Here is a 23804-nt window from a genome sequence, read left to right on the forward strand (position 1 = left end):
GGCGCCCATGGATACATCCGGTGGATGAAATAAACAGAAAAATTATAAACATTTTCACTTAATTCCTTACAATTTGAGATGAATACAGATCGCAAACGTAGATCTAGAGTTCAAGGTGGTTGGGCTGCACCATCAAATGTCAGATCTGATAGAAACAAACCTCAAGTTCCTCAAGCTCCAGCTTGGACGGGAAAAAATGTTGATCAAGTCCAGCAACATACTGAAAAGAAATTCATGTTCCAAGAATCTGAAGAGGTATTAACAAAATGTAAAACAGAGAAATAAATAGCACTTTACATGTCAATAATAAATTCTATGGGACATGCAAGGTTAATTGTTACTTAGGCTCTGTCGAAGGATTTTGGTAAATCATCAAGCACAGGCTAGTCTTGTCTCTGAATTTTTCTTCCATGTACACCTTAATAATATGATGCAGGTGTTACATGGGAAAGAAGACGAAGTCCGTATGAATTATTTTTTTAATTCAAGCATGTTTTAACTTTAAAATCTGTTGAAAAAGAAACGGTAATTCGTAAACGTTTCCGATTTTGGTCCTGTTGTTAGGGCTTTAAGTTGTGATGTCATTTTCAATGTAAGCAAAGAAATGCTTTCATCAAGTTACATTTTATTTCATATAAAAGAATAATTAAAATGAAAAATTTGTTAATGTGCTCCTTCCTATATTTTATTAAGACTGATAAATATATATATTACTCAAGGTCTCGTGACAAACGAGAACGGAAGAAAGAAAGAGATTTCTGCGCAAATGCGGGAAAATAAAAAAGTTAAAAAATAAAAAGTTAACGATTTTGAGTTCATTATTTTTTTTTTTAATGTTGTGACATATTTGCAGGATACATTGTACTAAAAAATTAAATATGATTTCCTTTATGAACAGGAAGTCAGACAAAAGCCAGTTGAAAAGGTTATAACGTAAGTATAGATACATTGTACCACATTGTATTTAATGAATGACTGTAGTATTTTTTCTGTCTGTGAAGAAATAACATAAGAAATGTGGTGAATAATAACTGAATAACCCGCATAGCGGGTTATTTAAAAGTGTGCACCACATTTTTTAGGTCATTTGGGCCTCATTCTGACCTTCTCCTTTCTCAACAATTGTTTATCTTTCATTTTTGTTGTTGTTGTTAAGAGGAAAGGAGTTCCATGTTCAGCATAAACTTTCAGCATCCCTTATGGCATATACTTAACAATATATTATAAAGGTATTTAATCAAAGCACTCTCTTGAAAGAATAATATTAAAGGAGTGCAATTTAAAAAATAAGAAGATGTGGTTTGATATCCAATGAGACAACTCTCCACCCAAATGACTTAGAAGTTAACAACTACTGGTCGTTTACAAGTAATTATTTTTTTGGATGTTGTCAGAATATGCAAAGAAGATGAAAGATCTACAAATTGTTATGCCACTTTATCATAACTATTAGCTAAAATATAATTTTTAAGAACAGAGAATAATTGGCAAAATATATAAAGAAGAGAGAAAAATGGCTCACGAAATTAAATCAGAATACAAAAATGGAGATCTCCCATCCAGACCACATACATGGATGGGATATGTTGAAATCTAATGTCCACTATTGACTCAAATAACGAGTATAAGAATAATTCTGTATAGGATTGCTGTAGTTAGTGTAAATAACTGTATGAATTGGAATTTTCTATTTATAGGAAGCCTGGTGTGTGTGATCTAAGTACAGAACCTTCAGGAGTATCAAGGTATAAAAGATATTACCGGTATAGATATTTTGTACTTTTTTAATCTCATGTAAACAGAAGAAAGCAGACCCTTGCAATTATATCCTACTTTTAAATTCATTAATTTTTATTATAAAAAAAGTGTTGTTACTTTCTTTCCTAAATTTGATTACCACTAATTAGCTATGATATATATAATATCCTATAGTTTCATCCATTTCCATCAAAAAGATCAAGCTTAAATCATTTTAATAGTAATACAAAATTTTGTACAATAATTTTCCCCTTGTCTGCATGTTTGATTTTTGTCGAGCCTTCGACTTTTGTCGAAAAAGGGAGACATAGCGATCCTACATTCCGTCGGCGTCGTCGTCGGCGGCGTCCACAAATATTCACTCTGTGGTTAAAGTTTTTGAAATTTTAATAACTTTCTTAAACTATCCTGGATTTCTACCAAACTTGGACAGAAGCTTGTTTATGATCATAAGATAATATTCAAAAGTAAATTTTGTAAAAAGAAAATTCCATTTTTTCCGTATTTTACTAATAAATGGACTTAGTTTTTCTGCCAGGAAACATTACATTCACTCTGTGGTTAAAGTTTTTGAAATTTAAATAACTTTCTTAAACTATCCTGGATTTCTACCAAACTTGGAAAGAAGCTTGTTTATGATCATTAGATAGTATCCAGAAGTAAATTTTGAAAAAAAAAATTCCATTTTTTCCGTATTTTACTTATAAATGGACTTAGTTTTTCTGCCAGTTAACATTACATTCACTCTGTGGTTAAAGATTTTAAAATTTTAACAACTTTCTTAAACTATCCTGGGTTTGTACCAAACTTGGACAGAAGCTTGTTTATGATTAAAAGCTAGTATCCAGAAGTAAATTTTGTAAAAAAAAAAATCCATTTTTTCCGTATTTTACTTATAAATGGACTTAGTTTTTCTGCCAGTTAACATTACATTCACTCTGTGGTTAAAGTTTTTAAAATTTGAACAACTTTCTTAAACTATCCTGGATTTGTACCAAACTTAGACAGAAGCTTGTTTATGATTAAAAGCTAGTATCTAGAAGGAAATTTTGTTCCATTTTTTCCGTATTTTACTTATAAATGGACTTAGTTTTTCTTCCAGTTAACATTACATACAGTCTGCAGTTTAAGTTTTTAAAACATTTATTAGATTCATAAACTATCCTGGATTTTTACCAAACTTGGACAGAAGCTACTTACAATCAAAAGATAGTATAGAGAGGAATATTTTTATTAATTTTTTTCCTTATTTTTGCTGAGCCTGTGATTAACAGCAAAAAGTAGGCGAGACACTGGGTTCCGCGGAACCCTTACGAATTTTTAGTTATACACAGTAGTTTAAATGTAATCCCTTTTGGCAGCAAAATCAGAAAATCGCTCTGGACACAGAATCCTAAAACTGATTAATGAAAATGATGATTTACAAATGAGGTTAGGGTTTTGTTCTCACAAACATTACACTTCATGTTGAATATCATTGGTGGGGGTGTTAAGGGAGGTTAGAAACCCCCTCCCCTTTTTTTTTTTAATTATGTGAACATTTCATGGTGTTCTGGGGGTTGCAATTGCAGCAATCCCCCTTTTCAAAATGGCTGGATCCCCGCCTGAATATCTTTGTAAAACTTTATTTATGTTATAAATACAGGATACGATTCTTTCCGAATTTTCTGGATCCTATTGAGGCTGATGCAATATACAATGACTTGTATCATGAAGTCCCTTGGCGACAAAGGTCAGATTTTAAAAATGGAGAGACATTCCTGCAGCCACGACTAACAGCTTGGTATGGAGATTTTCCTTATTCTTACTCGGGTGTGAGACATGAAGCTAATGTAGAGGTAAAAATTATTCCTATGATTAAATGCATATTGTTTGGATAAAATTTTCAACACTAATTCTTTAATTTTTCTTTTGATTTTATTTTTAGGGTTGTAACATATCTGTTGTAATTTTTATGCCCCCGCCGTAGCGGAGGGGGCATTAAGTTTTACCCTTGTCTGTATGTCCGTACATTCGTCTGTCCGTACGTCCCATAAATTGGTTACTGTTCTCTAACTTTAGTTTGCCTCAACCAAATGTTATGAAATTTATACACAATGCTTCTTACCACAAAACACAGATCAAGTAGGAATTTGGGTAGCGTCCTTTTACCTTTCTAGAGTTATGTCCCTTTAAAAATGGAAAAATTGCTGAACTTTTCGTTTCCGTTCTCTAACTTAAGTTTGCCTCTACCAAATGTTATGAAACTTATACACAATGCTTACTACCACAAAATTCAGATCAAGTAGAGTTCTGTCCCTTTAAAAATGGAAAAATTGCTGATTTTTTTGTTTCTGTTCTCTAATTTTACTTAGCCTCAACCAAATGTTATGAATCTTATATACAATGCTTATTACCACAAAACACAGATCAAGTTCGAATTTTGGTGGCGTCACTTTTACTGTTCAAGAGTTATGCCCCTTTACAAATGGACAAATTGCTCAACTTTTCGTTTCTTTTCTCTAACTTAAGTTTGCCTCAACCAAATGTTATGAAACTTATACACAATGCATATTACCACAAAATTCAGATCAAGTATGAATTTGGGTAGCGTCACTTTTACCGTTCTTGAGTTATGTCTCTTTATAACGTTATATGCAAGCGGATCTTTGTCCCATGGACACATTCTCCATTTATTTTTATTTTTCAACATGAATGTGGCAAGTTGTGTAGAAATGCCTCCATACATACATGTACATACACAGTGTTTTCCCCACAAATTTCATATAACCTTCCTTGTTGAAGGGGAATTTGAAATACCATCATGTTTCTATAAATGATAGCTTCCCATCTATAAGAAAATTATCTCCAATAGCATCTAGTTCAAGCAATATGGCATCACATTACCATAATTATCATGCTTAAAAGCTCTAGGGTTAACACTGATAAACAAGTTTTCTATTTTTCTCAATTTCTCAGAACTTTATGGTAACATTTTAATTATACAATGTATTTTACCACTTAGTTTATATAGTTAAGTAAAACACTATTCAGATATGTTAGTGTCATCATGACCTTTATTTCTTACATGAATTTTTTGTCCTGAATATGGATGAAACATTTGCCCTTTGACATGAAACAACAACAAACTAATATTTTGTAATCTTGACATGCAATATTTTTTTTGGCATTGATACATGTAAGTTGACAAATCTATAATTTGGCCATTCTAAAAATGAATTTATTTTCTGGATAAAAGTCTTTAATTTTATACTGACTTAGTTTTACTTGATGATATCAGTGTAATACATAAATGTAAAGTGCAAATAACTTGATCTAATAACAGGTAGTTAGCCCCCCTCCCCCCAGAAAAAAAATATCATATGACTTCCCATAACCAGTACGTTTTTGAAAGCACAAATCTGCAATTTAAATTTTTCCAAAAATAATATAAATAACTTGTAATGAAATTTAAAATTGTTATAGTCATGACAACCTGATGTTTTCTTGTATGGACCTATTTCATCACTTAACCACTTGTCTGTCATATCCGGAGAACTAACTTATGGTCTGCATGGGGACCTTATATCTGATGCCTTGTGTGGGGTGAGCACCATGATCCCTGCAGTTAAAGAACCCATACAACAACAATTCTACATTGTTGACCTGTTGCAAAGGGAAAAATTTCTACCATTATCCAACATACCCTTATTTTCCAGTGGCAGTCGAAATTTGTACCTTTCATCCCTGTTAGCTTACTTTGCAGAAACTTCCTACATTTCCTTGGTGAATATGGTGAATATGCAAGAAATACTTGCCACTGAGCATTAAGCAAGTATCAACATGAATGTGGCAAGTTTTTCCCCGTTTCCATTCTCAATCTTATCAATAAAAAACTATCAAGTTTTGACGATTAGAACACCTAAAAAATTTAATTTGTCTGTTGAGAATACAATGTATTTAAAGGAAAAGTAAGAAAGGAGGCAACACAGGGTTAAACATGCTGAGAAATAATAAATATTATTTTCTTTTCAGTGGCATTCAACCTTGAAGATGTTAAAGGACAGATTAGAGGAAGTTACAGGACTGAAATTCAATTCAATGTTAGCTAACATGTACCGTGATGGACATGATTCAGTGGCTTGGCATTCAGACGATGAGCAGACATTAGGCCCTGAACCAACGATAGCTTCTTTATCTTTTGGTGATAGCAGAAATTTTGAGCTGAGAAAGAAACCTCCTGTTGTAAGTATATCTTTTATTAATATATAGGGGGGCCTCGGTAGCCCAGTCGTCTAAGAAGTCCAAGTACTGTATCACTAGCCTGTCAACACAGAGGTTGTGAGTTCAAATCCCACACGTGGCAGGTGCGCTCAACTCAAATCTTTATTGACTATGATTGTCAGTTTTCCTACTGAAGGTCGGTGGTTCTCTCTCGCCACTCCGGCTCCGAATAAAAACTGACTGCCACGAAGTAGCACAATGGTATTGAAAGTTGCGTTAAACACCAATCAATCAATCAATTTATTAATATAGATGAATATGAAATTATTAGGTTTCTTGATCATGCTGATTGCTTTATGTTATTTCACAAACAAACATTGTTATATGAAGTACTATTTTCTTGGGTTACCAGTATTTTATTGGAGAGTAGAAATGATCTACTACCCTTTATTTTACAACCTCTTGAAAGTCATCCTTTGCTATAGATTGTCTCAAGTTGCTTCTTGAAAGTCATTTTACTATCGTTGGTCTACAACCTCTTGACAGTCATTCTTCGCCACCTTTTGTCTTACAACCTTTTGTCTTACAACCTTTTGTCTTACAACCTTTTGAAAGTCAATTAACATTATCGATAGTCATTTTTTGAAACAGTTTGTCTTAATATAACCTCTTGAGAGTAACGTTTATCTACTGTTTGTTTTACAACCTCTTTAAATGAACATTTCTGTACCCAATCAAACATGAGTATAATATTGTGGTGTTCCTTTAAGGTAGATTAACTGTATACCACCATCTTGGATTGTTAAATAGCAGTTCACAATAGGATGAGTTCTTTGCCTAAATCTGCAAATTTTGAGACAGATTGGCAATTAATGGATAAGACTGATATTGAAATAAAGAAAAAATAAGTGATTTATTGCATTATTTGGACTGATTTATCAAATACCAAATATTTGTGTTTGTTCGAAATCAAATTCTCGACTTAGCCATTTAAGGGGAAATTGTAAATTTTTTATGAAGGAATGATAGACATTTCAATTTTTACTTGTAGCAAGAAAACAATATTGGTGACACCATTTTTTTCTTTTTATTATCATAAAGCATATTTAAAAACTATCTTCTCATATTTTATTTCAAAATTCTATCTCCTAGATTTCTTTTTATTCACAAAAAAGTGTTTTTTCATGAACAATCTATGCAAATTTGGGCAATTTTGCACGACTTGTAGCTTGAAAAATAGCATGGTGACCCATACTTTTTATTACATTTTTGAATTTCAGCATGAACAAATCTACATTCTGGCAAAGTATAAGAAAATTCTATCTGAGGAAATATATACCAATGATCCACCTTAATTTTATCAAGTTGTATATATTTATTCACATTAGCAACTTAAGCTTCATTTGGAATTTGGTTGATAGTTGTCTTATTGGCAATCATACCACATCTCCTTATTTCATACTGTCATTGCCCATTTCAAACATTTTTATGTTTCATTCTTAGCATCCGAATTTTGCTATTCTTGTGTAAACAGATGATTTCAGGACAAACAAAGAGGATCCCACCTCACAAATACAGACTTCTTCTTTTAATCATGATCAGAATTTGTTAACTTAAACATAGCTGTGTGGTAATTATGTTTATTTGACTAAATTTTACTTTACAAATATTATTTTATCATTATGGATCCTCATAATTGAACTGACTGAGTTTCAGGCTATACTACATTTGTACTATTGTTAAATTTTCTGTAAAAAAAAAGTTAAAAAAAGTGTGTCTTATCTTTTTATGGTATAGGGTTCAGATGACTACACCTATATGCAACATGCCAAAATACCTTTGACTCATGGTTCTTTGTTAATAATGGAAGGGGCAACACAGGCAGATTGGCAAGTAAGTACATGGAGAGATTTAATGAGTATAGGAATTCAGGCCTGGTTTTGGTCCAAGATATTAATCATTTTGAGAAATATTTCAAATCTGCTCATAATTTTTGAAAATGCATGAAATTAAGAAATATAAATGTGAAATTTGTTTTTATTTTCTGAACCCCTTGTACTTAAGTGTAGTTATGACATATCTAAGAATATGTATAATAACTTTTCAATTTGCACTAATATTTGGCCCAAATAAGGGCACTCCTTTATCCATAGAAAATATGTGACAGAATATTAAAAAGGTTTGAACAAACAGAATATTACATAGAATTATTGTTTTAAGATGAATGAAAAATAATTAGTGTTAGCATTTTAAGTCGTGTGTATGAAATCTATTGAATGTTTTTTTTTCTTTTTTAGCATAGAATTCCTAGAGAATATCATGACAGAGGTCCAAGAATTAATTTGACATACAGAGTTATTTTTCCTGAATGAGTATTTGTATTTACCAGGCGACTATTTAATTATACTTGTTATTATCAGATTTTAAAATGTGCTTTTATTTTAATGAAATAAATTTTATCAATTTTTGTTATCCATTATATATTTAATGAGTCAGTATTTTAAAATATATATCAAGAAACATATCACAAAGGCTTGTTATTTACAGTTATTTCATCTCATGCAACCATTTTGAATGAAAAAATCTACTCAAGGTAGAGAAAATAGTCCAGTTAAAATAACTTAGAACGAAATTATAAAAAGCTATTTTTCTTGTCCCAATTTGTGGAATTTTATGAAGAAAAATAGGTCATGTCTAGAGAAAATTAACGTTTTAAATTCAGTGATTAAAAAACACTAAAGTTCTAAAATATTTGTCAGATAACTTCTATGCCCACACTGGGAATTACAATGTTTAACAGATTTCCTTTTTGTTCTGTTATTTTAATGGTAAAGTGTGTTCATTTTAAATATTTGTTTAATCGAAATGTAATTGATGTGTATGTCAAATTTAATGAGTTTTTTTATGTGGTTATGATAAGAAAAATGTATATATTTGTAAATTATCTAAATTAAACATATTATAGTTTGGATAATAGTGCCAAAGTATATAATGTAAATTCAGAAATTATTGCTATTATATTTATTTGAATTATTGCAATGTTTCAATGATTGTGAAAAGTTGGTCAGTATGTTCATCTCATTGTATCAATATAAACACACATTTTGATTTTTATTGGTAGTGTTCTAATATAGAGCTAGTTATGCCCCATTTCGGTCTGTGCGTCTGTTCGTTCGTCTGTCTGTCTGTCCGTCTATTCCCGCTTCAGGTTAAAGTTTTTGTCTTTCACGTTAAAGTTTTTTTCTTTCAGGTTAAAGTTTTTGGTCAAGGTAGTTTTTGATGAAGTTGAAGTCCAATCAACTTGAAACTTAGTACACATGTTCCCTATGATATGATCTTTCTAATTTTTATGCCAAATTAGAGTTTTGACCCCAATTTCACGGTCCACTGAACATGAAAATGATAGTGCGAGTGGGGCATCCATGTACTATGGACACATTCTTGTTTTTTTATCAAAATGATAAATTCTTCATTTAGAATGGTCGTCATTGAGTCCCAATAATAAATGCTCATGATAATTTACAATATTATATGAACTAACAGTTGATAAGTATTTTCTGTTCTTGTTTTCTTGTTTCCTTATTTATTCTGTCAACAGTATTAAATTATTAAGTTAATATTCATATGTTATTTTAATAGATATTTTGACAAGAAACTGGATTTGTTGAACATTAATATGGGGGTTTCCATCCTTTGATACTAATTGCTGCTTCAAAGTAAATGTCTTTAATTTGATCTTCAAATTGTTTTTCTTTTTGATTTTTTTATTAATATTTTAGGCCTTTACATCATGATAAAAACAAAGTTATTTTATTATTATGTGATTGTTCTTAATTTAAAAACTAAATCCATAATATAAATTATTAATGCTAAGTTAACCTATATATAAAAACAGAAAAAGATACCAAAAATTCAAAGTAAGACAGACAATCAGCAGCCCACACAATTCTGTGCAGAACACTATAGATGAGGGTCTGGATGGGGTTTACAGAATAAAGAATAATAGGTAAAAAGAACAGAATAAAGGAATAAATAATAAAGAATAGAGAATAATGGGATGCTTATTTCTGCTCCACTTGTTTTGCTCATGGCAAGTTAAATCCAGTGATTGGTTGCATTCAGTCATACCATGAACAATCTAAATTCAAAATAGAAAACTGTTGTCATGATGATGTACATGTATATAAAAATCTTGATGAGAATTGCTCCAATATTCTACCACTTTAAAGGCATTTCCTTCTTCAGAAAAATCATGGTCTTATAATAATGGCAATCATTGGTGAAAGAGAGGCGAAAGATACCAAAGGGACATTCAAACTCATAAGTGGAAATTAACTGACAACGCCATGGCTAAAAAAGAAAAAGACAAACATAAAAAACTAAACACTGAGCAACGCAAACCCCACCAAAAATGGGGGTGATCTCAGGTGCTCCGAAAGGGTAAGCAGATCCTGTTCCACAGGTGGCACCCGTCGTGTTGCTCATGTTAGGTTCATGTGAAGGTTTGAATAAGAAAGCTATTGGCAATTAATCTAAATGTAATACACAATCAACCATTTACCCCTACAAAATGGCAGCCAAGGGAAATAAATCCAAACTCAAATTATTTCATATCAAAACCTATCTTGATGTATAAACAAGTTTATAGTTGTGTAACAAACAAGGATATGTAATGAAATGTTGTGAAAGGTATTTTTTTTTCCTTTTTGTATCATATACTTGTTTAAAAAATGATTACTTTAAATATATTTTCAATGTAAACTGTTTCACCCTTTTATAAGAAAGGTGCATTTTATTGTATATTTTAATGCCATGCAGCAGGGGACATTATGTTTTCCAGTCTCTGTAATCCTATAGGGTTAGAGTTTTGGTATTTGGTAGTTTAACACACAGTTGTGTTGTGGTCACATTAACTTAACACAAAGGACTCATGTTCATTTTTATGTGAACTTTTTGAAATTTGTGCTTAACCACGGTTTCCAGCTTTTTTAGGTTGTTAAAGAATTCTGTTCTAATGCATTTATATCTATATGTGTATTTAAATTTGCATCTGTGAGAATGATGAATGTAATATATCTGAATGATAAATGAAATATATTTTGTTTATATGCAAAGGTATTTTTATGTATTTGAATGTTTGAATGTATATTTTGTCAATTACCAAAAGTCATATATGTTAAAAATTTTAAGTTTACTTTTCTAGATTGACTTATAGTTTTAAGGTGAAGGAATTTGCTGTGCAAACATGTTTTTATTATGGGTTTTTTCATTGTGTTCTCTCTTTCTTGTTAGCTAAGTCACACTCTTTATGATAAAATTGTTACCTCTGCATGTTATCTTTTTTAATGTCAATGAAATATGTAAAAATTTTAGTACCTGAACACATATACCATGCCATATCTTCATTAATTTTCATTACACCTATCACCTTCACAAGAAGATTTTCAACCTCAGTTTGATCATATACAAAAAGGCAAGATGTTCTGGATCTACCAAATGTGATAATGTTTGTCAGATATCTAATAGTTATATCCCTGCCAGATGCACATGTGCCTGTCCTGAGTCAGGAACCTTTTCCATGGTTTTATATAATAGTTCTTAAATATTTTATATCATTTGCTGTTAACAGAACTTTGAAGTTTAATGCTTTTGTGTTGTAGGGTTGCAGTCTCATTGACACCCACATTTCTTTTTATTAGCTCACCGGGGCCCGAAGGGCCTCATGTGAGCTTATGCCATCACTTGGCGTCCGTCGTCGTCCTTCGTCTGTCGTCGTAAACTATTTCAAAAATCTTCTCTTCTGAAACTACTGGGCCAAATACCTTAAAACTTTATTTGAATGTTCCTTAGGTTGTCTAGTTTATAAATTGTATCCGAAGTTTTGATCCATCGACAAACATGACCACCATGGCTAAAAATAGAACATAGGGGTCAAATGCAGTTTTTGGCTTATATCTTAAAAAGTAAAGCTTTTAGAGCAAATCTGACATGGGGGATAAAATTGTTCAATTGGTCAAGATCTATCAGCCCTGAAATTTTCAGACGAATCGAACAACCCATTGTTGGGTTGCTGCCACTAAATTGGTAGTTTTAAGGAAATTTTGCAGTTTTTTGTTATTATCTTGGATATTATTATAGATAGATATAAACTGTAAACAGCAAAGTAAGATCTACAAAAAAGTTAATAAGACCATAATTGTCAATTGACCCTTAAAGGAGTTATTGCCCTTTAAAGACAATTTTACACAATTTGTTCATCAAGTTTGCTAACATTTAAAAATCTTCTCCTCTGAAACTACTAGGCCAATTACCTTCAAACTTTAACTAAATGTTCCTTAGGGTATCTTGTTTATAATATTTATACGAAGTTTTGATTCATTGACAAACATGGCCGCCATGGCTAAAAATAGAACATAAGGGTCAAATGCAGTTTTTGGCTTATATCTCAAAAACTAAAGCTTTTAGAGCAAATCTGACACGGGTAAAATTGTTCAATTGGTCAAGATCTGTCGGCCATGAAATTATCAGACGAATCGAACAACCCATTGTTGGGTTTCTGCCACCAAATTGGTAGTTATAACAAAATTTTGCAGTTATTATCTTGAATATTATTATAGATAGATATAAACTGTAAGCTGCAATAATGTTCAGCAAAGTAAGATCTACAAAAAAGTTAATCTGACCAAAATTGTCAATTGACACCTTAAGGAGTTATTGCCCTTTAAAGACAATTTTACACAATTTGTTCATCAAGTTTGCTAACATTTAAAAATCTTCTCCTCTGAAATACAGGTGAGCGATTCAAGCTCTTGAGAGCCTCTTGTTTAAACTTGAGTACTGCGAAGTGGAGTGAAGTGATAACTCAATATAAATGTGTACAGATGTTTACTTGTTTGACAAGCTGCTATGAAAGTTATCCTCTTCTTCAATCTGCAATAGACTTTTTTCTCTCTTCATAATTATTATGTTTACAAAGTTTGATGGAATTTGTTCAATTTCTTAAGTTTATGCCGTATCAAAATAGGAAAATGTGGAATGATTGCCCATTAGACAGTTTTCCGCCAGAGACCAAATGACTAAGAAGTTAGCAACTATAGGTCATCATGCGGCCTTCAACAATGAGCAAAACCCATACCGCATAGTAAGCAATAAAAGGCCACAACATGACAAAGGTAAAACAATTTTTAAGAAATGAAAAAACAAACATGATATACAGCAACAACCACTGAACCACCTGCTCCCAACTTGGAACAGGCACTCACAGAACTTGGTGGGGTCAAACATGTCCGCAGGTTATTAACCCTCTCCTAACTGTGTTGACAGTTTTGACTGAAACCCTTGATCTAAGCTTGAAAATTAATAGGCGATGATTATGGATTGGTGTTTAACTTCTAGTGGCAAATATGACCTGCCTTTCAAGACAAGAACGTGTCACCCTACCAGGGCAAATCATCCAGCAGACTGTTTTGTCTTATGTGTTGACATGATATTGATCAAAAACCCTTGACCTTAGAGATTAGTTCACAAGGATTACATATTAAACAAAGTGTGTTGTCGAATGTTAGGTGAAGTCAGTGTCTAATTGGGAATATTTTCATCCAGATCCTCGGCCTTTGCCTGACCATTTAACCACAAAAAAATCATGCTGTCCTCTGGAGGATTTCATATATATAATGTTTGATCAAGACTTATCTGGAGTTAAACCTGTTTTATGTTTTAGCCATCCTTTTATTCTGTCAAGTAAGGTTTATAATATTGTAGAAATATCAAAGAAAAAGATGAACATGTGATTTCCCATAGAGCCTATGAGCCTAATTTACTCATGTTGACATGAAATGCTGATTCTTTATAAATTCTGTGTTCAAATTTTCATTGCTGTAAAGTGTAAAAGATTTCACCTGGTAATCACATAGAAGAATTTTAAAAATTGATACATAATATTCATATCAAAATATGCCTCTTGTTGCCATGTTTTAAATCAGCATTTATGAAAGTTGTTCAATTTTCTAAATGAACTTCCACGCATTACTACTTCCAAGTATGGTTATAACTCTGCTTAATAGATTCTGATAAAATAATAAAATGGGAAACTTAGACATATTTTTGCTCTATAGAGGGAGTTTTATCATCCAAATGCAGTACTCTGAATACTACAGACATTTTTTTTTCATACCATTCAGAAAGCTTAATTGTTAACTATTAAACACCACCGCATCATTGTGACAGTATCAATCTAGATTATACAGACTGAATGTTATCCTCTGTTTTCTTGAGGAAGAACATCCATTGTATTATATCATTCTTCCTTTTCACATTTAAGATAACCTCTGAAAATCATCAGGTGTATATAACTATTGACAGGAAAACACAATTTGATTATTGCCGTATTCACAACATATGTTCCTAGATCATTATATCAAAGTAATACCTAAAAGAGGGGTTTCACTCTCAGTTTAGGTCATGCCTGATGGCCTTGCCATGATTTGAGCTCTGCATAGTCCTGATGAAGGTAAATCCAGCAAAATCAGTTCATTTTCCTTGGATTTAGTACCATATGGTGTATACTTTTGCTGGTGGGTTTCAATTGTCTTCATTCATTTACATGTAGTAAGCAATATTAGCATTAACCATGATTTTTTTTTATATTTCTCAGCTGACAATTTTGATGTTTTTACGAAAAGAAAGGTTGCATTACCCTCGCAAGTTTTTGCTATTCTTTTAATGTTCATTTTAGATTTAAAGCATTGATTATTATCATCTAACTTTAATTCAGGATACATGTCCCACAGATACAGTTAAGTCTGCTTCATATATTGATTTTCATCTAGAAATAGACAATGAGGGTTGGCTGATGACTTTACAATATAAGAGGTGATTTCAATTTGTCAATTGTGAACTTTCAATTTCTGTGTAGCAACATTGCATCAGCGCCTGTATGCCTGTATATAGAGTAGACCTCTCGATTCTCATACTTCATACAACTTACCAGGAACCAGGGCTTGCATTTCCGAGAAAAAACGGTTGCTAGTACAAGACAAGTTGAAATCAACCCATAGAAAGTTTTACGGATTCATGACGCGGTTAGCTGTTATGGATTACATCTTTGTCACAGATGACCATGGATATGTTCTGCTTGTAAAAAACCATCCTGCCCGTTTTCTTATATTGAGACATTACAGAATGTTTTATGTGTAATGAGTTACATGACAAGTGCAACTAGCGGAGCAGGAATTGCTTACAATTCCATATTATCAAAGTTCATCTCAAGTTCTTGTTTCTGTTTTTTTTTTGTGTGTGTGGGTAAGGAGGAGGTCATGCCGCCCTTTAGTTTTCTGTGTATCGCTAGGTCTACCTAGTCTAACCACGATTTCAGCCATGTATTTGCTGATCATGTTTGCTGTCTAAATATTCTATTTTTCTATTATCATATTCAGGATAATAGCAAAACTAAAATAAAACGATAAAAGATGGTCAATAAATGACGATAACTTCAACAAGGAGTCGCTGGACAATGTTGGCCACTTTAGTTATTTGTAGATCTTGTCTTGCTGATCTTTTTTGCCATTTAAAGGCTCTGTCCATCTTTTATAGTTTTCAAGAAAATAGGCTAAGTTGGTTCAATTTGGCTCAGTAGATTCAGAGATTGTTGTAAAAGTAAACGGACGACGGACACCAAGTGATGAAAAAAACTAACACTGGCCCTTTTGATAGGCAAGATCAACTACAGAAGGAGCTGCGAAATAACATCATGTGAGTAAAATTCTGTTCGATCAAATGATTTTAGAAAATTATATGTTTTAATATTTTATGGAATGATGATGACTAAAGGACAACAAAGGATTTCAAACTATGAACAATTGCTTCTAAAACCTTTGAGAACAAGAATATGCGTCTATAGAACATCATGCTCACACTATCATATTTTAATGTTAAGTGAACAATGATATCTGAGTCTAAACCCTAATTTGGCATATGTTTTTGAAAAGTTCATATCAATAAGGTATAAGTTGACGAGGAAAATAATTACCAGGAGTTAAACAATTGGTGCTTTACGGAATAGGGTCATGGTGTTCTCTTTTTATTCCACTTAATTATGGTTTTGGATTGCCCAGTTGGTGGCTTCTCCTTCTTGAAGATAAAATGATTATCACAATCAATAGAGTGATATGTCAATATTTACTTTTATGTCCTTTGGGATCTTATTCTTTAAAACTTTATACAAATATATCTCCTGTCTATTTTTTCCCCTATAATATTATATATTCCTTCAATCATAATATTTGTTTCCCATTAATTATTTTCTGTATTTGCGCATTCTTATACTATTAAATTTTTCTAAGAGTCGACGGTATGGATATACTAGTATCTGGATTTAACCATTTTAGCTTTTTTCTTGAATGATTTTTTCCCCAAAATAACCAAATAGAATTCAGTCAAATCTTTGAATATAAAAATAAGGAGATGTGGTACGATTGCCAATGAGACAACTATCCACCAAAGTTAAAATGAAGTGGATGTAAGCAATTAATAGTATAGGAAACAGTAAATTTAATGTTTATTTCAACAATCACTCTGAGAGTATTGCATGGAAATAATAGTCCCCTACCGGTTAAAAATCCATTGTACGTGAACAAAATGATAACTTAATCTATAACTTGTCATGGTGTAAACTTTATAACAAATATCAAATCAATATCTTCCACATGTTCAAGCATAACAAAAAAGTGTGGAAAACTGATTATTTGGGTGAATTTTCTAAGTCAAAGGACCATGAAAAATCATCCCAAATTTAACTTAAACTGTAACTTGTCATGGTAAAACTATATACCAAATATCAAATCAATATCTTCAAGCATCACGGAAAAAAAGGCGGAAAACTGATTACTTATATTTTTTTAAGTCCAAGGGCCATTACTCTGCACGAAATCATCAGACCGGAACAAAATTAGAACTTGATCTGTAACTTGTCATGATAAAACTATATACTAAATATCAAATCAATATCTTAAAGCACGAAGAAAAAAAGTGTGAAAAACTGATTTGCCGGACTGACGGGTGGACAGACAGACAGACAGACGGACGGACAGAGTGCAAACCTAGTGTCCCTTCGACTACTGGACTAGAGTGGAAGTAAAATTCTTTTTTAAAAGGTTATGGTTATATTTGCATGACTTCTATGAGATGAACTTCAAACGTCCATTTTTGATTGATTTAAGTTTATGTCCCTTTAATATTTACCCGACATCTTTAACTATTTTTATATTATAACCATTAATTAAAGCATATTTACTTCACAAGGCAATTACGACAAAGTCTAACACTGTCTCTGATATCTGAACTAGTATTAAAGGATCTGACTTTCCTCACATGAACTGAAATGTTTTACCTCACAAAGTATTCACTTCATATATTTTGGCATTATCACTGCTGCCTTTATGTGTTGCACATCCTATGAAAATACGTCCAGATTCAGAAATACAAAGAGAGAATATATTAAATAGTCCAATCTTTTTCATGTCACACCATCTAATTAAATTTCCAGAACTGTTTAGAACAAATAAAAAATCATTATTCTGGTTTGATACAACAATATTGTCAGATGGAGTAGTGATTGCACGAATTGGTCTGAAAGGAATTTTGTCTGTGTTTTCTTCTGGATGGCCATTGAAGATATTCATAACATCTCCATCCTCACTCAGTATTATTACTCTGCCTCTCTTATCTTCAGATAACTTGTCCACTACACAGGTATTACCATTTTTTGTTCTGGTTATATTCTTAACATGTGTAAATATAGGATTGCCTTGTCTGTCATATTCAAAAGTAGTTTCAAGTTTCCCATTTCTATCCATTATAATCACAACCCGTCTTCCCACTGCTTGGTAAACTAATTCCCCACTGTAAGCACCAACAGTGACTTTTCCATCCGAGTTTACATGAACAGTTGATAGCTTTAAACCCTTGACCTCATACTTAGATTTGGTCACTTCACTTGTTTGGTCACTGATCTGCTTAAGTCTATGTCCTTTAACCAAAAGGAGATCTTTGAATGGACATGATGGAGTAATAGCTATACCATAAATTTTAATGTCTTTTTGGGTAATTATCTTCAAACTCTTCCCTTCTATTTTTACTTTCTGCAATACCTTCTGGTCAGTCATCCACAGTGCTTCCTCTGAACCGGCTGCCATTGCCATATAAAATATGTTTGAGATTTGAGTGTCAAATTGTTAATAATTTTGATTTCATCCTTTGTAGAAACTTTTTCTAATGAACCAATATTATATGCAGTTATTTGTCCAGGAAGAAATCGAACTTCGTGCAAGGTGATGTAACCGCTTCCTCCATTGATTTTACTAAACCCGAACCATCCACAAAGACTTTTTTGGCATCCATGGATTGGATAATATCATCTACTTTTAAGTTTTTAGATTCCAAACTTCCAATCAGCAAGTTTGCTTCTGTTTGTTCCTTTTCGGTATACATATGTAAATCTTCCCACTATTTAATTAACTCGGTGTCAAATTTTTCAGTATGTAGATCGACTTCCTTCTTTAGTAAGACATTCTGATCTTTAATTCTTTTCATAGTATTTTCAAAGTTGTAAAGTTCATTCCTATCAACATCCTTCATTTCTGCTTTTCTTTTCTGCAGCTCATCAATATGAGTTCTAATATTCATTTGGACCGTCTTCAAGATGTCGATCTTGATTTCATATCCCTCTATGATGGCTACCAAACCATGGCCATTATGGATTTCAGAGATACAAAGTGGACATACTAAACAGTCACATGATGTGCAAAACATCACACATGATTGTCTAATGTGGTTTTTGCAACTTAGATGGGAAAAATCTATTTCTTCTGCATGAAGTCCAACCTCATGAATAGAAACAACTTTGTGATCCTTGGCAAATTTGAATTTCACATGAATTTTCTCTTTACACTTGTCACACATGAGCATGTCACAGTTTAAGCACTTCCATTCTATTCCGGTGTCCTCCTCACAAAGGCTACAGGAAACTGAAAACTGTCCTACACAGGCCATAACGGATTTGGAAAATTCTAATTTGTCTGCGTTATTCTACTTCCTTGTGTGTGTAATCAGTTATAGAACTCCTTAAAATTTTGTATTGCTTTTATCTAGTACAAGTTATCACCATAGATAAAATACACAGATTGTAAGTGTTTAACAGCCGATTGAGTGTACCTTGATTTGTTTGTTTTCACTTTACCTGTCTGAGTCCTTCAACCCCTCGGTTACAATAATACCATACAGCTGATGTATTGCCTATAGTATATGAGAAACAGTTAATCCCTTTTGGGATTCTGAGTCCTGAGCGATTTTCTGATTTGGCCGTCTGAGGCGGCCAAATCAGAAAATCGCTCTGTACTCAGAATCCCAAAAGGGATTCAGAAACAGTCTGATCATATGACATAGAGAATAGTGGATAAAAAGTCCAGAATAAAGGGCAAAATGTAAAGAATAGAGAAAAACAGTCCAAAAAAATAGATTAGAGAAAAGCAGACCAAAGAAATAAAGAATACAGAATAATGAGCTGCTGAAATATAAATAATAGAGTATAATGGGTAAACAAAATAAAGAAAGGATAATGATGGCATAAACAAAATAAAATAAAGAATACATAAATTAAGGACCAAGACTTCATAAAGGTCAATAAAACACTTATAAAATAGATGGAAATCTAACAGAAAGGTCAATAAAACACATATAAAAAGATAAAAAGATAATGGAAAGGGATTTTCTGAAAGCAGCTCTGAGAGATATTAAAGACATGATAGACATGAATATTACAGATAAAATTAATGTTTATCTTAGAAAAAGAGGTTTTCTCAAGAAAGTTCTTATTTTCTCAGATAGATGTTACATAAATCAATATAATGAAGGTAAAAAAAATTATATAAAAAAAGGGGGGATTTAACACGGTAGATAATATAGACTTTACAGATATTAATGAAAAAGATAAAATATCGCTGAAATCTATCCAAATAACAAAAATAAAATAAAAAAAAACATAGGAACAATTGACACATATAAATTAATATATGTAAAATATATACCAAAATAAAGTGTTGACACAGAGATATGTCTCGCTCGTATAATATTTTGGATAGTATAATGCAAATGTTGAAATTAGAATTGCAATACTGAAACATGTAAACTGAGCTAATCACAAATTAAATTGTAAACTATTTAAAAGTTCCAAAGACAAACGAAGAAACATGACTGAGGGGGTAGGACCATAAAATATCCACAGTTATTAGAGATGTGCCAATATACTAATACAACTGTATACCTAATATCAATGACTAACCATATGTGGTTCACCATAAACTGACATAATCATTAACTAACATGTAATTGAGCAAAAGTTTAAAAGTCAATAGACAATGACTGGAAATGAAATGTGCCAATGATATCAAAATCATAAGCCTGGTACCTTTGATAACTATTAACACCACTGGGTCGATGCCATTGCTTTCGTCCCCGAGGGTATCACCAGCCCAGTAGTCAGCACTTCGGTGTTGACATGAATATCAATTATATGGTCATTTTTTTATAAATTAACTGTTTGCAAAAGTAAAAATTATTCGAAATACTAAGGATTTTCTGATCCCAGGCATAGATTACCTTAGCTGTATTTGGCACAACTTTATTGGAATTTTGGGTCCTCAATGCTCTTCAACTTTATACTTGTTTGGCTTTTTAACTATTTTGATTTGAGCGTCACTGATGAGTCTAATGTAGACGAAACGCGCGTCTGGCGTATCAAAATTATAAGCCTGGTACCTTTGATAACTATTACCCGTAATACAACTTCATATAAAATATCATTGACCCACAAATAGTGTTCCCCATAAGAATGAAAACAACGTTATAAATTTTATGTGTCCAAAGCGCTTTTCAGGATTTACCTTCATAAATTTACCTTATCGTATAATTTATGATGGCATGATACTAAACCCCTAACTGGAGGGATTTGCTTGACTTTTATATGATGAAGACATAATCTTTCGATCAGTTTAATTGAGGTCTGGAGCTGGCATGTCAGTAACTGCTAGTAGTACTTTGTTAATTTATGTTGATTATTGTCATTTTGCTTAGTTTCTTCTGTTTCCTATTCTAAAATCGGAGTCGGACTTCTGCTAAACTGAGTTTAACTGTGCGTATTGCTGTGTCTTCGTTTATTCCATATTGGCTAGATATATAGGGTTGAGAACTCACAAAACATGGTAAAACCCGTCGCATTTATGCGCCTGTCGCAAGCCAGGAACCTCTAGCCTTTGTTAGTCTTGTGTGTTTTTTTAATTTTTGTTCATTTATGTTTCGGAGATTTAGTGTGGCGTCAATTTCGCTGAACTAGTATACTAAAATTAAAATTGAGAATGGAATTAATAATTAAATAGTATACTAGTACATTATTGTTTGCAGTGATCCAATGCTGTTAATTATTGATATTTCATCTTGTTGAAGTGGCTGTTTTTGTGAAGTCTTTTTTTTTGTTAGTTCAATTTCAACGATTTTAATTAAATGTACACGATAGTGTCAATACTGATAAAAGTACTTATTCATAAAAAAAAATATATTTTGGATGTGGTGTTGCATACACTAAGCGTTCAGTGAACACAAACTGGTACATACATATTATTCATATCAAATTGATACTGAGTACTAATATACTGAGTGATTGACTAACAACGTGAGGGTGATACTAGTATGGTATATTTTTTATACAATTTAATTTTGGATGTATCACGTCTTCTCATTGGCTGAAAGTTTTTGTCTATTAGCTCATAGACATAATTTTGCCATGTGACCGTGACGTCATCAACGTTTTTTCATGATTTACTCCTTAAAAATTGAATTTAGAATTAAATTGTAAGGGATAACTGTAATATGTTTTGTCTATTCGAAATTACATAAAAAATGTGGTGCACAATTTAATATAACGCACTACGTGGGTTATTCAGTTTGCACCACATTTTTGATGTTATTTCTTCATAGACAGAAAAAATATTAGTCATTCCTTAAATACCGCAAGGTGAGCATGACAGATGGATGAACTTTTATGCATAAATATTTATTTTTCTGACCATAATATAGTTTTCTAATTCGTACTTAGAATTACTTGTGTGTTTCAATATGTCAAGCCTTCTAGTTTCAAAGGGTGATCTTACTTTTGATATGACTAAATCTTCAAGAACTATTTTTGATAAATATATGTTCATTTGTAAGTCTTGTAAGCGGGATCCTTGGTCTGGAGATCACACGTACATCGCAGGAAATAATATTTATGTTGTGTTTTAGGTACATCTACTATAATACATAAAGAGCTATCTTCAAGGGGAATTAATATAAATGGTTCTGTCACCTTTCAAGTGCATGCGGGCATAATACAAGTATATAATGTAAATCCAGAAATTATTACTATTCATTATGTATTTAAATTATTGCAATCTTTCAATGATTGTGAAAAGTTGGTCAGTATGTTCATCTCATTGATATAAACTCATATTTTGATTTTCATTTGTAGTGTTCTAATAGAGCTAGCTTTTTGATCAAATTATATGGTTTGCATTTATAATGTTCGTCATGGACAATAATTAATGCACATGATAATTTTCAAAATTATATAAACATAAAGTTGTCTATTTAACACTTTCCCAGTTGATATATATTTCTGTTCTTATTTTCTTGTTTCCTTATTTATTTTGTCAACAGAATTAAATTATGTAGTAAAATTGTAAATATTCATAAGTTAGTTTTATAGATATTTTGACAAGAAACTGGATTTGCTTGAGCATTAATACCCGGGTTCCCATCCCTTAATACTAATAGCTGCTTCAAAGTAACTGTGTTTAATTTGATCTTCAAATTCTTTTTCCTTTTCTAAAAAATAGGTGATTTTTTTCTATTATTTTAGGCCATTACATCATGTTCCTTCTGCATTTATTTCATTTAATTTGAAAAGTTAAAATGATAATATAAATTATTCATGCCAAGTTAAAGTTAACCTATATATAAAAAGGGAAAATAAACCAAAAGTCAAAGTAAAATGGAAAATCATGACCAAAGAGAAAACACAATCAGCAGCCCACACAAATCTGTACAGCAAACTATAGATGAGGGTCTGGGTGGGGTTTACAGAATAGAGAATAATAGGTAAAAAGTGCAGAATAAAGGACAATAGAAAACTGATTTCATGATGATGACATATAAAAAATCGTAAACTATGAAAATTCCAAAAAATATTCTACCTCCTTCTTCAGAGAATTCATGGTCTTATAATAATGGTAATCAATGGTGAAAGAGAGGTGAAAGTTACCAAAGAGACAGTCAAACTCAGTGGAAATTAACTGACAATGCCATGGCTAAAAAAGAAAAACACAAACAACAGTACACATAACACAACATAGAAAACTAAAAACTGAGCAACACGAACCTCACCAAAATGGGGGTGATCTCATGTGCTCCGGAAAGGTAAGCAGATCCTGTTCCACATGTGGCATCCGTCGTGTTGCTAATGTAAGGTTCATGTGAAGGTTTGAATAAGAAAGCTATTGGCAATTAATCTAAATGACACAATCAACCCCTTCAAAAGACAGCCAAGGGAAATAATTCAAACTCAAATTACTTCATATCAAAACCTATCTATTGATCATGTATAAACAAGTTTGTAATTTTGTAACAAACACGGATATGTAATGAAATTTTTTGAAAGGTATTTTTTTTTTTGTAACATATGCTTGTTAAAAAAATGAATACTAAAAAAAAGTACTTTAAATACATTTTCAATGTAAACTGTTTCATCCTTTTATAAG

At 31.9% G+C, this 23804-nt stretch overlaps 2 protein-coding genes across 3 annotated transcripts; one reads left to right on the top strand and one right to left on the bottom strand.

Moving 5' to 3' along the window:
- Nucleotides 1-23175, top strand: LOC127724249 (alpha-ketoglutarate-dependent dioxygenase alkB homolog 3-like). 2 transcript variants are annotated; one of them, XR_007992410.1, is made up of 8 exons: nt 1-255; nt 899-933; nt 1698-1745; nt 3404-3596; nt 5773-5982; nt 7759-7854; nt 8259-9967; nt 23146-23175. XR_007992410.1 is itself a non-coding variant. In XM_052231180.1 (7 exons), exons 1-7 carry the CDS (start codon nt 79-81, stop codon nt 8331-8333), a joined length of 834 nt encoding a protein of 277 aa, XP_052087140.1. In that variant the 5' UTR covers nt 1-78; the 3' UTR covers nt 8334-11290. The 2 variants fall into 2 exon arrangements, 1 of the variants encoding a protein (XP_052087140.1); XM_052231180.1 differs by lacking the exon at nt 23146-23175 and having other exon boundaries at nt 8259-11290.
- Nucleotides 17255-18266, bottom strand: LOC127724251 (uncharacterized). The gene has a single exon (XM_052231184.1). The coding sequence runs from the start codon at nt 18156-18158 to the stop codon at nt 17349-17351; it is 810 nt and encodes a 269-aa protein (XP_052087144.1). The 5' UTR covers nt 18159-18266; the 3' UTR covers nt 17255-17348.
- Nucleotides 23176-23804: the final 629 nt, after the last annotated feature.

Source organism: Mytilus californianus, unplaced genomic scaffold, assembly GCF_021869535.1.
Source record: "Mytilus californianus isolate M0D057914Y unplaced genomic scaffold, xbMytCali1.0.p SCAF_14, whole genome shotgun sequence".
NCBI classification, from domain to species: Eukaryota; Metazoa; Mollusca; class Bivalvia; order Mytilida; family Mytilidae; genus Mytilus; species Mytilus californianus.